Here is a 16,466-nt window from a genome sequence, read left to right on the forward strand (position 1 = left end):
GCCAGGCTGGGGCATAAGAATTCAAATTCTATATTTGTGTGTATGTTTAGAGGAGAATCTTGCCCTTTATGACAAAAAGTATCTGAGGCAAATCTGTGAAAAGATGGCTGGAAAGACGATGACTTCACGCTCTAATGTACTATTGGTACGTCAAAGCCGTCTCACCCCCGGCAATGGAGTACTGTTTTCCTATCAAAGTAAGAAGAACATGAAGAAAAGCCATCATGAAGGTCGGTCAGATTTTTTGGACAAAAGTAAGACTGCACAATCCTGGCAAAATAAAACAGAATCAAATATCAAATTGTGATTATTATTATTATTTTTTCTTTGGTAAATTGTATCACTGACTCAAAGTTCTGCTTCAATTCTTAGATTGTGATGTTCAGCTGTTCTTTCCATCTGGTTTGATTGAGAACCCAGTTAGAAGTTCATCATCTTCATTCTCCAACATGCAGTCTTGTCGGGTATTCATCGATGGCCCACCTGCTTTAAAAATACAGATCAGAGCGCTATCTGTATTCAATACAACCTCCTCAGACTCCACATATGTGCTGGTGAGAGAACCTGGGGCTAGTCTTTTTCCAACCTAGCTTAAATCCTAGTGCACTTTTTGAACATGCAGCTTTTGCCATGTTTTGATATTGCTGAATAAGAGGTAGCGCTTGAATTAAATTTGATCTGCAAATCACACACTATTAATATATGGTATCATCACAATACAGTACCTTACTTAGGCTAGCATACTAGTAAATCTGGTGCTAGCTAACTGTCATGCAAACCATAGAAGGTATAACATTAATGATAAAGATATATACAATATTATTCTATCCATAGGCTCCAGCTTGCCTGCGACCCTGTAGAACAGGATAAAGCGGCTACAGATAATGAGATGAGATGAGACAATATTATTCTATCCATATTCACTGGATATGAGCAATTGCACACTCTGATTGGCTACTCTACTGCTAGGATATCAGCTCATATACCGTGAGTACAGAAAAACAAAATGGCGGAGCACAGCAAGTCAGATATATCACTTTTTTATCAAGTATTTCAAAGAAACAGAAATAGCTAAAAGAATATACCGTATTTTTCGGACTATAAGTCGCACTTTTTTTCATGGTTCGGCTGGCCATGCGACTTATACTCCGGTGCGACGTATATATGTTGTTTTTTTTTTTCACCGCGGAATAACTGGAGCTGATGCTGAGTCTGACGACAGCCACGCAGAAGAAGAGGGTAACGGCGCTTCATCTGCCGCTGGAGGCAGAGTTGTTCAGAAGCGACACCGAGGATGAGGAATTCAATGGATTTGCTGATTTGGAGTGAAATCATCAGCTTGATAAACTTGATTGACCTGTGTTTTATTATTAATGATAGGCCTATAGTTATTTAAATAAGTTATGTAGTGATTTTAGGCAGTGCTTAATTTGTGAAGTGGGAGGTCCCAGAACGCAGGAGGTGGGTGGGTCCGGCGACTCAAAAAAAAAAAAAAAGGCGGGGGGTGGTTTACTATAACTTTACACACATGCGCTTATTGTGTGTGTAAAATAATAATAATAATAATAATAATATCAGACATTATGATCTTAGAAAACGCTTTAGTGACAAACAGTTACAGACAGTAATATGTCGTGATATTATATTATAAAATATTAATTTTTATTAGTCTATATATTAAATTATATATTACATTTATCTTCTAAAATAACAGACTACTCATATCACAACCGGTTTATTTCACCATTGGAGATCAGATCACACAAGACATGAGTTAAATGACTCATTTTAAGGATTTAAGTAGGGGATTTAAAAGCGGTTGTTGTTTTTTTTTTTCACTAGATGGTTGTTTTTACTACTGTACCTGTCTTTGGAGATGATATACCTATAGCCTACTTGACCTCTGATTTGATGAAATAAAATTCGACAAAAATGAAGAATGACTCTCCTCGATGATGACTACAGCTTTAATAACAGATGAAAGAGCCATGGGGCGATAATAAGCCCTACCGGTAAAAATATTCTAAAAGCAAACTGATTAATGCATCAGTAATAGGCTACTAATATTAGTTATAATAATAATATAGGCTATTAGTAATAACGATAGTGATAGTATTAAAGATAGTAGTAGATATTTAAAATAATCAGACTAGGCTACTTACAGGGCAAAGGGCGCGTTATCACTGCTCAGCTGTTCGTTTATTAAATAAACAATGCAGTCGCGCAGTAACCATGCACCGCTTATCAGATACAATCACAGATTCTATGGATAGAATAACCCTTCAAAAAAGTGCGACTTATAGTCCGGTGCGACGTATATATGTTTTTTTCGTCTGCATTTTTTGGCTGATGCGACTTAAACTCCGGAGCGATGTATAGTCCGGAAAATACGGTAGTTGTGTTGCCACCCCCCAAAAAAAAAAATCTCCTGTTCCACACTCCAGCCCAGTTGGTGGCGTTAATGCACCTTTCAGTTGGTTTGCCAACTACCAAAAAAACCCTGAAGAAGAAAATTGCAGAACGTGTTGCTAAAGCAACCAAGGACGAAATAAATACTCGAAAACAAAACCCCCAAAAAATACAAAAAAAGAGCAACCAAATATGGAATAAAAGTTTTTGATGGTAAGAACGTAACTTTTTTTTAATTTTTCAAGAATTATTATTATTTATTATAGCATTTTTCACAAATTGCTCCTGTCATTTCGCCCGTTCATTTACATTCTAAGCAGAAATTATTTTGTTGTACATTTTGTATAAAGTTTTTATTTATCGAATTTGCAAAAAATAAAAATGCTCTGTTTCTCAAAATCCAGTGAATGTGGATCGAATAAAACAGTTATTCCAGTCAATCTCGTCGTACATGGCTTATATCTGCTCATGTACGACTCGATTTCGCGGAATGACTTCATTATAGTTTCCCTAATATGAGCTGGATTGTTAGAATTTGCTAGCTACTATCAACAGCTATAGAGGTAACATTAGTCTAGTTAACTTGTTTATTTAAGCACAATGCTGGATAGCTTGGCTAAAGTTTCTGAACAATTACACATATTACACTGTACAAACAAATACTATTTTTACGCTAATCGTTTTGTCAAATTGAGGAAATAAAAAGAAAAGCTGGTGATGTCATCGGTCATCTAATCTACTCCTTGTCCTTGTTCGCTCAGGGACTCCTGTCATTCAGCAAAATGTAATGAATTGTAATGAAAAATTGTAATGAAATGTCATAACAGTGAACAAGAACATAGTGGGAACAAGGAAGGCATCAGCATGATGCAAAAGGACATTACTGATTTTAATAGGCCTGCAAATGTTTGTTAAGAAGCCAAGGCATGTCTGTTTTTGTTCCCTCAGATCCGAGATGTAGACGCTGTAAAAACTGCAGTGTTTAAAGGCACGCAGCTTTTCCACTGGACTTCGACAGGAAGCAGGGCAGAATTGGAATTCCACGGGGAATACCAGCAAATGAAGGGAACCTTTAGAGCAGAGTATACGTATATAAAGCCTGAGGAGGCTAAACTGATCTAACCCTTTATCAGTTTATCCAGTTGTGTTTAAAGGAATGCTCTATTTTGCAATAATAATAATAATAACAATAATAATAATAATAATAATAATAATAGGCTAGATAAAAGGCTATATGCATGTTTTAGCATGATCTCATTCATGCTAACGTTCTTTCATTATTTACAATCTTAACTTTTTTTTTTGATGAAGTAATGTCATCCTTAGAAATGAACTGGAAAATCTTGTTACTTCTAAGAAACTAAAGAAAGCTTTTGGTTTAATGATACAAGTTCACTGGACATTTATACTTTTCTTTTTCACGTTCATTAAAAAAAAAGAAAAAGTGTAGATCTTACAGCAGTACTGTGTCCAAATGTATATTTGTCTCAATAAATATGTAGCTATAGATATGCACAACAGTCATTAAACAGGCTTGCTAAGTGCTTCAGCGAAGCATAAAAACAAAACAAAACTTGGTTTGTTCTGGAATACAGCAAAAATTCAAAAAGAGGTCAGTAAACAGCAACATTAAGTAAACAGCAATTAAAAAAATACTGAAGTATCATGAACATGTTGCAGCATGGTGGTACAAGTTTTTTCCACCAGCATCAGAGATCTGTACTAAAATGTTGTACGACAAACATTAACGTCATGGCAAGCTAATCAAAGAAATAAGGGTGAGAGAACAGTCAGCTCCTGCATGTTCACATTCTGCCTAAGGACATACAGTATGCAGACATAGCAAATTCTTCTTCTTCTTCCCAGCCTTACAAGTTTACTTTCCTCTCTGGTCCTCTTTGCTTGTTGCTTTTGTCTTATCCTGCAGTAAGCAGCATCACTTGCTTGGCTTAGGTGTCTGCTCCACCAGAAGAGCCTTCATATCCAACAGTGCTTCATCGAGGAACCGTGTGAATTTGGTGGCATTAGTTTCTTCGCAGCTGTTGAAGGCCGTTACAGCAAAGTTGACATGGTCGTCCATTGGGTTGTAGCAGACGCCATAACCGTCCGGCACCATTGGCCCAATACACATAAAACAGTCCGTCTTTGAGCCAACCTGAAAAAGGTCATGAGGGCATCGCTGTGACTTTCTCGTAAACATATACCATGATACATACAGTGGGGAAAATAAGTATTGAACGAGTCAACATTTTTCTCAGTAAATATATCTCTGATGGGGCTATTGACATGAAATTTTCACCACATGTCGGTAACAACCCAAGTAATTCACATGTACAGAGAAATCAAAACATATATAATTTAAGTGTAATAAAGTGGACTGACAGGGAATAAGTATTGAACACGCTTACTGAAATTTATTTAATACTTACTAGAAAAGCCTTTGTTGGTAATGACAGCTTCAAGACGCCTCTTGTATGGAGAAACTAGTCGCATGCATTGCTCGGGTGTGATTTTGGCCCATTCTTCCACACAAACTGTCTTCAAATCTTGAAAGTTCCCGGGGCCTCTTCTGTGAACTCTGAGCTTTAGTTCTTTCCATAGATTTTCAATTGGATTCAAGTTGGGTGATTGACTGGGCCATTCTAGCAGCTTTATTTTCTTTCTCTGAAACCAATTGAGAGTTTCCTTGGCTGTGTGTTTGGGATCATTGTCTTGCTGAAATGTCCACCCTCGTTTTATCTTGAGCATCCTGGTAGATGGCACCAGATTCTTATCAAGAATGTCTTGGTACATTTCTCCATTCATCCTTCCTTCAATTATATGAAGTCTACCAGTACCATATGCTGAAAAACAGCCCCAACACCATGATGTTCCCACCTCCAAATGCCACTGTTGGTATGGTGTTTTTGGGCTGATGTACAGTGCCATTTCTCCTCCAAACATGGTGGACATCCAAAGAGTTCAATTTTGGTCTCATCTGACCAGACTATATTCTCCCAGTGTTTCATAGGCTGGTCCAAATGTTGTGCAGCAAACTTTAAACGACCTTCAACATGCTTTTTCTTTAGCAATGGAGTCCTGCGTGGCAAGCGTGCATAGAGGCCATGGCGGTTGAGTGCATTACTTCTTATGTTCTTTGAAACAACTGTACCTGCTAATTCCAGGTCTTTCTGAAGCTCTCCACGAGTGTTCCTTGGACAACTCTTCTGATTATTCTTTTGACTCCTCTGTCAGAAATTTTGTGAGGAGCACCTGGTCGTGGCCGGTTTATGGTGAAATGATGTTCTTTCCACTTCCGGCTAATGGCCCCAATGGTGCTCACTGGAACATTCAGAAGTTTAGAAATACGTCTGTAACCAATGCCATCAGAATGTTGTGCAACAATAAGGTTGTGAAGGTCTTGAGAGAGCTCTTTACTTTTACCCATCATGAGATGCTTCTTGTGTGACACCTTGGTAATGAGAAACCTTTTTATAGGACGTCAATTAGGACTAAACCAGCTGATATTAATTTGCACTGACAGGGGGCAGGACTGCTTTCTAAATATTGACAGATTTCAGCTGGTTTCTTGGCTTTCTATGCCTTTTTGCACCTCCTTTTCTTCAGATGTTCAATACTTATTCTCTGTGTCATTCCACCTTATTACACTTAATTTATGGACATACTGTATATGTATGTTTTGATTTCTTTGCATGTGTGAATTACTTGGGTTGTTACCGACATCTGGTGAAAATTTCATGTCAATAGCCCCATCAGAAATATATTTACTGAGAAAAATGTTGAGGCGTTCAATACTTATTAATTAGAGCGGGGGAAATATGTGTGAACAGCCTTTTGGGCTATTAAAGAAATCATGGCCAACAGTGAATGTGGGAGTCTATTAGCTTGATCTTAAGAATACAATGCGCCTGGCAAAAAATGAGTACATTTAAACGAGAAAGGATACAAGACGCATAAAGGGAACTGGCTTTTAGGAGCAGTTAATTACGCTTCATATATCTGTGGAAACTTTAGCACCATGGATTTGCAAATGGAAGACAAGAAGGTAGCATTCTTTGTTTGCAATCACGTGACTTTTTGCCTCCTGGTTCACTTCCGGTTTCCGAGTGAAAGTGACGGGCAACAATCAAAGATGGCGTCCAAGCCAAGTACTGTATGTGGCCGTCGTCATCTTGTAGAAAACATTCTACAACTGACTTTGTTAATGGGCTAGAACCAAAAGCAAAATCAAGAGATCAAGAAAAAAATATACACTACCGTTCAAAAGTTTGGAGTCACTTTGAAATTTCCTTAGTTTTGAAAGAAAAGCACTGTTCTTTTCAATGAAGATCACTTTAAACTAATCAGAAATCCACTCTATACATTGCCAATGTGGTAAATGACTATTCTAGCTGCAAATGTCTGATTTTTGGTGCAATATCTCCATAGGTGTATAGAGGCCCATTTCCAGCAACTATCACTCCAGTGTTCTAATGGTACAGTGTGTTTGCTCATTGCCTCAGAAGGCTAATGGATGATTAGAAAACCCTTGTACAATCATGTTAGCACAGCTGAAAACAGTTGAGCTCTTTAGAGAAGCTATAAAACTGACCTTCCTTTGAGCAGATTGAGTTTCTGGAGCATCACATTTGTGGGGTCGATTAAATGCTCAAAATGGCCAGAAAAATGTCTTGACTATATTTTTTATTCATTTTACAACTTATGGTGGTAAATAAAAGTGTGACTTTTCATGGAAAACACAAAATTGTCTGGGTGACCCCAAACTTTTGAACGGTAGTGTATTTATGCAATGGATTGGACCCCGACAGCTTAAAAAAGACGAATTTCTCAAGCCATTTCAAGAACTTTCCAAACATACAGTTTCCAGACATTTTCATTTATCTGGTAGTCCAAACATCATTTTACAAGAAAAATCAAATGAAAGCTTTCAAAAGTCTTGAAGCTGATAGCTTTTTTCGTTTGTGGCTGGGTTCATGACGTTGGAATAAGATTTTGAAAGGACAATAATCGTCTTATTTTTGCAAAGGTGAGTAATGTAAGCTGAAGTGTACTATGTGATTCAAGTCGGAGCTGCTGTAGGCATTTTTGCAACGATAACCTGCATTTTATTTCATGATATTTGAAACGTAGCTCAGACTTAAGAATTGACATCATTGACATTGACATCATTGACATCACAGCCTGAAAAAATACGTAAACTGAAAAAATACATGAACTTAAAAATACAAGCTAGTTTCATCCTTTTAACATCAGAAGTTTTAATTTTAGATACATAAAGTTGATGTATGTACCTTTAACAAAATGATCGTTGCCAGGTGAACATGCGGACTCTCGATTCCTTTCGAACACGGTGAACGTTTTGCGTGCCATTTTTCACGCCGTCTTTCAGATATTTTTCGTTCATTCACCCTCATGCACGACTTCTTTTGGTATCCTATAATATCTTTTGTCTTTTTCTCGATTTGATCGATTCGAACATCCAAATACAGAGCAACAATCTGGCATAAATTGGAGGCAAAACACAAAAAACTACTGCGAAGCAATGACTGTAAACAAATATGATGCCTGCCCGTCAGCTGGAAATCTGAATACATAATCAGGCAGATCATGACTGGAAGTGACGTCTATTGCAAACAAAGGATTTAATTTTTATTTTTTAATAAAACAAAACAGGGAAAGTTCTAATTATTGAGACAAACCCTGTGTCCAAAATCGCTCACTTGTTCACTACTCCCTACTCCCTATATAGGGAATTACTATATAGAGGACTATATAGTGAGCTCATTGGTAAAATGAAAAAATACTTTCGGACACTAGTCCGCCGTACTGGTATTTATGTCATTACTGTCGCACAATTAAAACGTGCCATATCAGTCGGCTGGTGGGTTTTTGAAATAATAAATACATGCGTGTATTTTTGTGATAAATCCATATTATACTGAGCGTATTTCCAACATTAATTAATACAAAGTGTCTGCATCTTTCAGTTTTTTTTAAATCAAGACTGAATACTTTCTTCTTTGACGCTGCCTTTTATTAAATCAAATTTGAGACTTTTAATTTGATTTCTTTCAGCGCGGCCGCAATGCATGATGGGATATATTGCTTTGATTCGTGACCATCGGTTGTACACTACTTTTCGTGATGCATTGTGGGATACTTTGAGTGCACTATATAGGGTGTAAATAATCCTCACTAAGGTTTCGGACAGCACTACAAAATGGCGTCCCCACTATATAGTGCCCTATATCAGTGGTTCTTAACTGGAACAGTCTTGGGACCCACAATTTTCCATGGTCATTAGGTCGCGACCCAATTTTTTTAGTGTTCAAGTCAATTTAATGTAATTCTCAAAATATAACCATAATATGTAATAATAACATTATTATTATTATTATTATTATACCTGTGTTTGCATCTGCATGGCCATTATATGCTGTATAATTATAGTATCATTCGATAGCGGTATTGTCTTCAACTTATTTGCCGCTGCTTCATTGACCATCTCCCTGACCATATCCATAGCAGCAGGTAAGATGAGGTCTTCTGCTATGGTGTGAGGTTTCTTGGCCTTCGCTATCCGATGAGCTATGTGGTAAGACGCACAGAGTGCCTGCACTTATGTGGAGCATGTTGCTGTTAGCCGCATTTGCGAAGCCCTCAGTTCTTGGCGCCATCTTTCAAAATACTCAACTGGTTTATCTTTGACCATCGGGTGTTTTGTGTCCAGGTGACGTTTCAGTTTCAACGGCTTCATGCTCTCATGTGCAAGTGTCTCACCACATACCACACAGATGGGTTTCTGTACCATTTTGTCCTCAACACAACTAAATCCATATTTCAAATATTCGGGGTCGTACCATCATTTCGACATGTCGTTCACCGCTCAAATGACTAGCACGCACGTTATGTCACATAAACATTCTGTGTCTATGGCAACAGATGACACGGATCTGGAATCGTCTATCAAAATAAGAGTTGTAAATTGTCGCAGAAAAAAGTTGCACTTTTTTTTAGTGAATCAATGAATTAGCATTTTTTTTTACACCACAGCTCCGCGACCCACCCGGGACCCCTCCGCGACCCACTTTTGGGTCGCGACCCACCAGTTAAGAAACACTGCCCTATATGGAGCACTTGCATGTGACGTCACAGCCGATCCAGATTGTGACAGACGCCATCTTGTCGGTCAAATGCCATATTTCCGCCTTCTACTTCTACTTCTGGTTCTACTTCTGCTTTTACTTCTACCTTTTCTTCTGGAAAACCCTACTATATACAATTCTACTACAACGGCTGCGGCTACAAGCTCTCCCTACCTGTGCACGTTTTTTATGTTTTTTGTGTGTATTTTTGCGTGTTGTTCGCCTGTACCGGACTTCAATATCCACTACAACTGTATGGACTTACTGGACATTGGTTTCCAGCAGAAAATGACGGTTTGTAGCGATTTCCATCGCATGCACAACATTCCGGACGAGATAGCGAGACCAGCGGGGTCTCCGTGGATTGTCATCGGAAGCAAAGCGAAGGAGGCGGCGCCGGGAGAGGAAGCAAAACCGAGGCTGCAGGCAGAGTCGGCCTGTTGACTAAGCTCAGAAAACAGCCACTCAAACCTCCACTGCTAAGCCTCTACCTCTCCAACGCCAGATCCATGGTAAACAACACGGACGATTTGGAATTACAGCTGGAATTACCTTATTCTATTCTATAATCGGCTGGTCAGTGCTATACTCAATACTTAAGTGACTTACCCGTCCAATGAGGATTCTTGTTTACAAGATGCCACATCTGAGTCGCTGACAAATCCTGAATTTCTGTAAAGATAACTGTCCAGAGATTTATAAGCACGCAGTGCTTCACCACTGAACAGCGAGGGAAAGTTAATGAGGTAATTATACACGTCTGGGTATTCCGCTGGCAGTTCAAAATCCGGTCGTGAAAACTCCGTCCGGTAAGCCATAAGGGTCACTAATCTGTAGATCGTTTATTTTAGACATATATCTAGTTATCTGTTCATTAGAAAAATGAGCCGTGTAGTCCGTCGGTTGAAATTGAGCCATTCTGTACACGAGTGCAGCAGTATTCAGCTGTGTTTTTTACCGACAAGATGGCGGCTGTGTACTTTCCGGTCACGTGACTGCAAGATCTTTATAGTGAGTAGGGAGCGATTTCGGACACAGGGAAAGTCACACCAGGCTTACTGCTCTAACCCAATGAAAACTATAGTGAGATGAAAATGGCCACCAAGTTAAAAAAAAAAGCTAATCAGTATTGCTGGACTTTTCTAATTTTCGAGCAGCTCAACCACAGTTTGCTTCAACCACAATAAAATGTTTTTTTTTTTTTTTAAATCACATACTTGGCTGGTGAAGAGGTTGAAATGCATGGCCACAGCATAGGAAGTATCCATGAAGATTTCTGGCAGAGAAGTCAGATCCTCAATGCTTTGCATCTTCAGCCCCAGCAGATGTCTGTCTATTGCTTGGCCATGAATGGCCTGAGTATTGATTGATAGATTGGGTTCCAGAGATTGATACTCAGTTAATTTGCAATATTTTTGCTTGTAAAAAACAGTGTATTAGTCTATTATAAGATTCCTACCATGCGAGTGTACTCTCGATGGACGCTGATGGCCTTCTCCAGCAGGGCCAGTTTCTCGGCGTTCTGCCAAGGAGTCACACATAACTGTCATGTAATAACTGCTGACTTTATTATAATGTAACCAGTTAACAGAAAAGATCTCAAGTTCACATCAAAGTGATAAATGACTAAAAGACTAATTTATGGTTTGTTCCAGTTTATACCACAGCGCTGCTGAATACTCGATTCTGACTGGACAGAAAGTGTTGATAAATTTTCTATAACAGCAGCACTGACAGACGTTCTGGCTTATATTCATACATCACTGTTTCTATAGTAACAGCTTACAACCCCGATTCCATAAATTTGGGATACGGTGTAAACTGGAAATAAAAAACAGAATGCAATAATTTGCAAATCATGTAAACCCTATATTTCATTGAAAATAGTACTAAGACAACATATGAAATGTTGAAGCTGAGAAATTTTATTGTTTTTTGAAAAATATATGCTCCTTTTGAATTTGATGTCAGCAACATGTTACAAAAAAAGTTGGGACGTTTACTTCGGTGTTGCATCATGTCTACTTTTAACAACACTCTGTAAGTGTTTGGGAACTGAGGAGACCAATTGCTGTAGTTTTGAGACAGAAATGTTGTCCCATTCTTGCCTGATATATAATTTCAGTTACTCAACAGTTCGGGGTCTCCTTTGTCGTATTTTGCACTTCATAATACGCCAAATGTTTTAAAAATGGGAGACAGGTCTGGACTGCAGGCAGGCCAGTTTAGCACCTGGACTCTCTTACTGTCACAGTCCGGTCCAATCCATCCATGCCTTAGATTGTGGGACTTCCACGCCGGCTCCAGGCCGGCTCCAGGACAGGAATTCAGTCCTGCCTTGCTGAAGGCCATTTCCTGAGGCGGCACTCCCACACCTGCTACCACTCCTCTCCTATCAGCCAGGGCTTTTTAAGAACTGTTTGGAGCTACTCCATTTGCCAGACTGTCTTTTGTAGACTTTCCTTGCCTCGCTATAGCTCATTGGTATTGTGCCTTCTTGATTCCCCCTGCCTAAATTTTTCCTTGTTTTTGTCAAGTTTTTCTGTCCAGTTTTTTGTCCCTGTTTTTGCCTGCCTGTGCTTTTGGACTGTGTCTTTTGCTACCTCTTCCTGGATTTCCCTTGTCCCTTTGTTCATCAGTTTTTCTGAATATTTTTTCTGTCCTGTTTCTTTGTCCCTGATCATGTCTACCTGCTCCTCTGTGTTTTTGACCTCCTGGCCTGTTTTTTGACTACCGATTTTTCCCTGAGCCCGACTGTACCTTTTGCTTTTCTGCCATCTACTTCATTAAAGAAGTTTTCTCTTTACACTGCCTGTTTTCTGAGTCTACTCTTGGGTCCTCACTTCACCTCAGCTCACCATTCGTGACACTTACTACGGAACTGTTTTCACAGACGATGGTTTTCTGAAGTGTTCCTGAGCCCATATATTGATTTCCACTACAGACACGTCTGCTTTTAATGCAGTGTCGCCTGATGGCCTGAAGATCACAGGCATCCAATGTCAGTTTTCAGCCTTGTCTCTTGCATACAGAGATTTCTCTGAATCTTTTAATGATATTATGTACCATAGATGATGTGCTCACCAAATTCTATGTAATTTAACATTGAGGAACATTATTCTTAAATTGTTGCACTGTTTGCCAAACGCAGTCTTTCACAAAGCGGTGCACCCCTCCCCATCTTTACTTCTGAGAGACTCCACCACTCTGGGATGCTCTTTTTATACACAATCATGTTACTGACCTGTTGCCAATTAACCTAACTAGTGGTTTTTTTTTTTGCATTACACAACTTTTTCTGTCTTTTGTTGCTCCTGTCCCAACTTTTTTGAAACATGTTGCTAACATCAAATTCAAAATGAGCAGATCATTTTCAAAAAACTATAAAATTTATCAGTTTCAACATTTGATATGTTGTCTTTGTCCTATTTTCAATGAAATATAGGGTTTCCATGATTTGCAAATTGTCATATTGTGTTTTTTATTTATGTTCTACACAGTGTCCTAAATTTATGGAATTGGGGTTGTACACAGGGACTTGTATTGCGGAAGCTCCACATACACAGATTAAGAAATGCATGTGTAATCAGGGGTCCCAGGCAAACTGGAGCCTATCCCAGCTGACTACGGGTGAAAGGCGGGGTACACCCTGGACAAGTCGCCAGGTCATCACAGGGCTGACACATAGACACAGACAACCATTCACACTCACACCTACGGTCAATTGAGAGCCACCAGTTAACCTAACCTGCATGTCTTTGGACTGTGGGGGAAACCAGAGCACCCGGAGGAAACCCACACGGACACGGGGAGAACATGCAAACTCCACACAGAAAGGCCCTCGCCGGCCACGGGGCTCAAACCTGGACCTTCTTGTTGTGAGGCAACAGCACTAACCACTACACCACTGTGCCACCCGTGTATATATATATATATATATATATATATATATATATAAAAATCTAGCTAGCGCTACTCCAAGACAAGACAAGCACTACTCCAAGACAAGACAGGTGTCCAGAGCCCATCCATCCATTATTTGTAGCCGCTTATCCTGTGCAGGGTCGCAGGCAAGCTGGAGCCTAGCCCAGCTGACTATCGGCGAGAGGCGGGGTACACCCTGGACAAGTTACCAGGTTATCGCAGGGCTGACACAGAGACAAACAACCATTCACATTCACACCTACGGTCAATTTAGAGCCACCAATTAGCCTAACCTGCATGTCTTTGGACTGTGGGGGAAACCGGAGCACCCGGAGGAAACCCACGCAGACACAGGGAGAACATGCAAACTCCACACAGAAAGGCCCTCGCCGGCCGCTGGGCTTTATCCAGGACCTTCTTGCTGTGAGGCTCAGTGCTAACCACTACACCACCGTGCCACCCCGGTGTCCAGAGCCAGTAATGATAATTACATCCTAATCCTAACCAGTTGTAAATAGCTGAATAGCTGCCATATTTCTATTATCAACTGGGCGCATATAGACACTTCCAGAAGGAAATCAGACAAGTAATAATAATAATAATAATAAAAGTAATCGTTGGCAATTTGCTGTGGTATGAGAGGAGTAAAACACTTTGGGACATGATGTTACAGGAAAAATAATCAACTTTAAAATGGTAAAAGAAAGTCTGCTTCATGTCAGGCTGCATCACAACACCTAGTCATTGAATATTTTCCTACAACATGACACTCTGTCATGTTTTATTCATCACTTAATCATTACTACAAAAAAAGAACAAAAGAAGTGCTGAATGGCAACTGATTATAGAAAACAAATATTGCCCAAGCATTCCATTACACCCTTTTCTTCTTTAGATCAAGACAGTTCCCGACAAAATAAGTAAACTTAGTCACAAATATTGTTTCAGTGCTCATTCTACTGCTTACGTAAGTATTTTAGATAGATTGTAGATTGAAAAGAAACATACAGTATTGTTTAGCTTAAAAAATAAAAAAATATAGTGTGCTCAAAAACCTTGGACTTAACTTTAATATATAATACCAAAGATAGAACTAGTGTTTGGTTTCATTTATGTAATGCATGTCACGTTGCAAGCATCCTGCATACTTTGCCTGACCTGTATGGACTTGTCATCCATGGCTTGTACGAATTTGAGCGACGCAGTGGAGGTAGAGCGGATGGCTTCTGTCCTGCCCAGTTTAAACATGCGTAGGGAGGCACTCTCGCATGTAGAGCAGCAAACATTGTACAGCCTAGAGCAGCACCAAATCAAGAAGGATTTAACACAATGATCTTGAAATACTGTATGCAACAAAACCGATAAATGATGTTCTACAGAACATCAAGGATAAATTCTTTTACAACCCCAAATCCAAAAAAGTTGGGACACTGTGTAAAACATAAATAAAAGCAGAATGTGAAGATTTGCAAATCAGGGAAACCCTATATTTCATTGAAAATAGTTCAAAGACAACATATCAAATATTGAAACTGAGAAATTTTGTTTTTTGAAAAATATATGCTCATTTTGAATTTGATGTCAGCAACACGTTTCAGAAAAGTTGGGACAGGAGCAACAAAAGACTGAAAAAGTTGTGTAATGCTCAAAAAACCCTAATTTGGTTAATTGGCAACAGGTAAGTAACATGATTGGGTATGAAAAGAGCAACCCAGAGACATACTTGCCAACCCTCCCGATTTCGGCGGGAGGCTCCCGATTTCGGCGGGAGGCTCCCGATTTTAGCCTCCGTCTCCCGCCTCCCGATCGTATTTGTTAAAAACTGGATAATCTCCCGGTTTTGGGAAATCCCTACCGCCAAGTTAAAAATACTCCTGATTATGTCCAATTAGAATCGTATGAGAAACACTGCTGACGTCAACTGATTTTTAACCAATCAACATACAGAACGACAGTCACTTCCGTAATGTAGGATTCACCCAGGCTGTCCGACATTTTTTACAAGCAGTCATTCATCATGGCCACTAAACCCAATACCACACGGCAAAAATATGAATGCAAATACCAGGTTGCATGGGAGAATGAATTTCCATGGATAAGCAAATGTTCGACCAGCCAGTTACACATTTTAACTTAAAGATACCTTAAATCAGAATATAATGGACATTCGAGTGTGAAATTTAATTAGTCTTCCATACCATTTCAGAAACAAACTGTACAACTTCTAAAGTGTTTAGTGAAATTTTGCCTGACAGAGAATTTGTTTGGTGAGTGTATTTGAATAGTGTGGTCGCGTCTTAGTGCTATTTTGAATTTATGTTTGAAAGTTTTAAGTGAAAGTTTACAAGTGAATTATCTGGAAAGTGAGTGATTTTGATCAAGTTTTGAGGTTTTAAGTGAAAGATTACTAGTGAGTGTATTTTGGTCGGACTAAAATTTTGCATTCGAGTGAATTTCTTTGTGGAGTATATTTTGATAGTATGGTCGTATTTATAGTGCCGTTTTTAAATTTTGTTTGAAAACTTTCAAAGTTTGCAAATGAGCAAATTCCTTTGATGCATTCCGACAGGATTTTGATAGGATTTCTAGTGCTTTTTAAAAATTCTGTTGGAAAGTGTTTAGTGAGAGAGATGCATTTTAGTCGTACTAAGACAGTGAAGTATTTATTTAATTGAGTTGTTACTATTTTGGTTAAATCTTATTAAAATTTAATTTATATATGATATTACAGTTCTCTGTATTTTTACATGAGCTTACAGAAGGAAAACACATTTGATGCAATCCAATAATACTTTCATTCGCTGTGACTATTTTAAGAAATGATAAACATTCTTCTAAAGCATCGCTTGTGTTATTTTCTGTGGGTCTCTGTATGTAGACAATATTCAGGCATGAGATTTTTCAGCTAAAAATCTGATTTAAGATTTCCCTTTCACTGTTATTATATTAAAATTCAAGACAAGAGTATTATTTCAGATTTTTCACTCT

At 38.8% G+C, this 16,466-nt stretch overlaps 2 protein-coding genes across 2 annotated transcripts in view; one reads left to right on the forward strand and one right to left on the reverse strand.

The window, feature by feature from the left end:
• adamts13 (ADAM metallopeptidase with thrombospondin type 1 motif, 13) overlaps positions 1-3,535 on the forward strand; it is a 43,535-nt gene extending 40,000 nt beyond the window's left edge. The window contains exons 30-32 of the mRNA XM_060930722.1: positions 51-230; positions 373-554; positions 3,358-3,535. Of these exons, the coding sequence (XP_060786705.1) occupies positions 51-230; positions 373-554; positions 3,358-3,531 (536 nt within the window). The 3' untranslated portion in view covers positions 3,532-3,535. The remainder of the gene's footprint in view (positions 1-50; positions 231-372; positions 555-3,357) is intronic.
• A 224-nt stretch (positions 3,536-3,759) lies between these two features.
• zgc:154046 (Carnitine O-acetyltransferase-like) overlaps positions 3,760-16,466 on the reverse strand; it is a 42,638-nt gene continuing 29,931 nt past the window's right edge. The window contains exons 11-14 of the mRNA XM_060931391.1: positions 14,637-14,772; positions 11,014-11,076; positions 10,772-10,909; positions 3,760-4,564 (exon numbers count right to left, since the gene is read on the reverse strand). Of these exons, the coding sequence (XP_060787374.1) occupies positions 4,346-4,564; positions 10,772-10,909; positions 11,014-11,076; positions 14,637-14,772 (556 nt within the window). The 3' untranslated portion in view covers positions 3,760-4,345. The remainder of the gene's footprint in view (positions 4,565-10,771; positions 10,910-11,013; positions 11,077-14,636; positions 14,773-16,466) is intronic.

This window comes from Neoarius graeffei, chromosome 10 (genome assembly GCF_027579695.1).
Source record: "Neoarius graeffei isolate fNeoGra1 chromosome 10, fNeoGra1.pri, whole genome shotgun sequence".
In the NCBI taxonomy this organism is placed as follows: domain Eukaryota; kingdom Metazoa; phylum Chordata; class Actinopteri; order Siluriformes; family Ariidae; genus Neoarius; species Neoarius graeffei.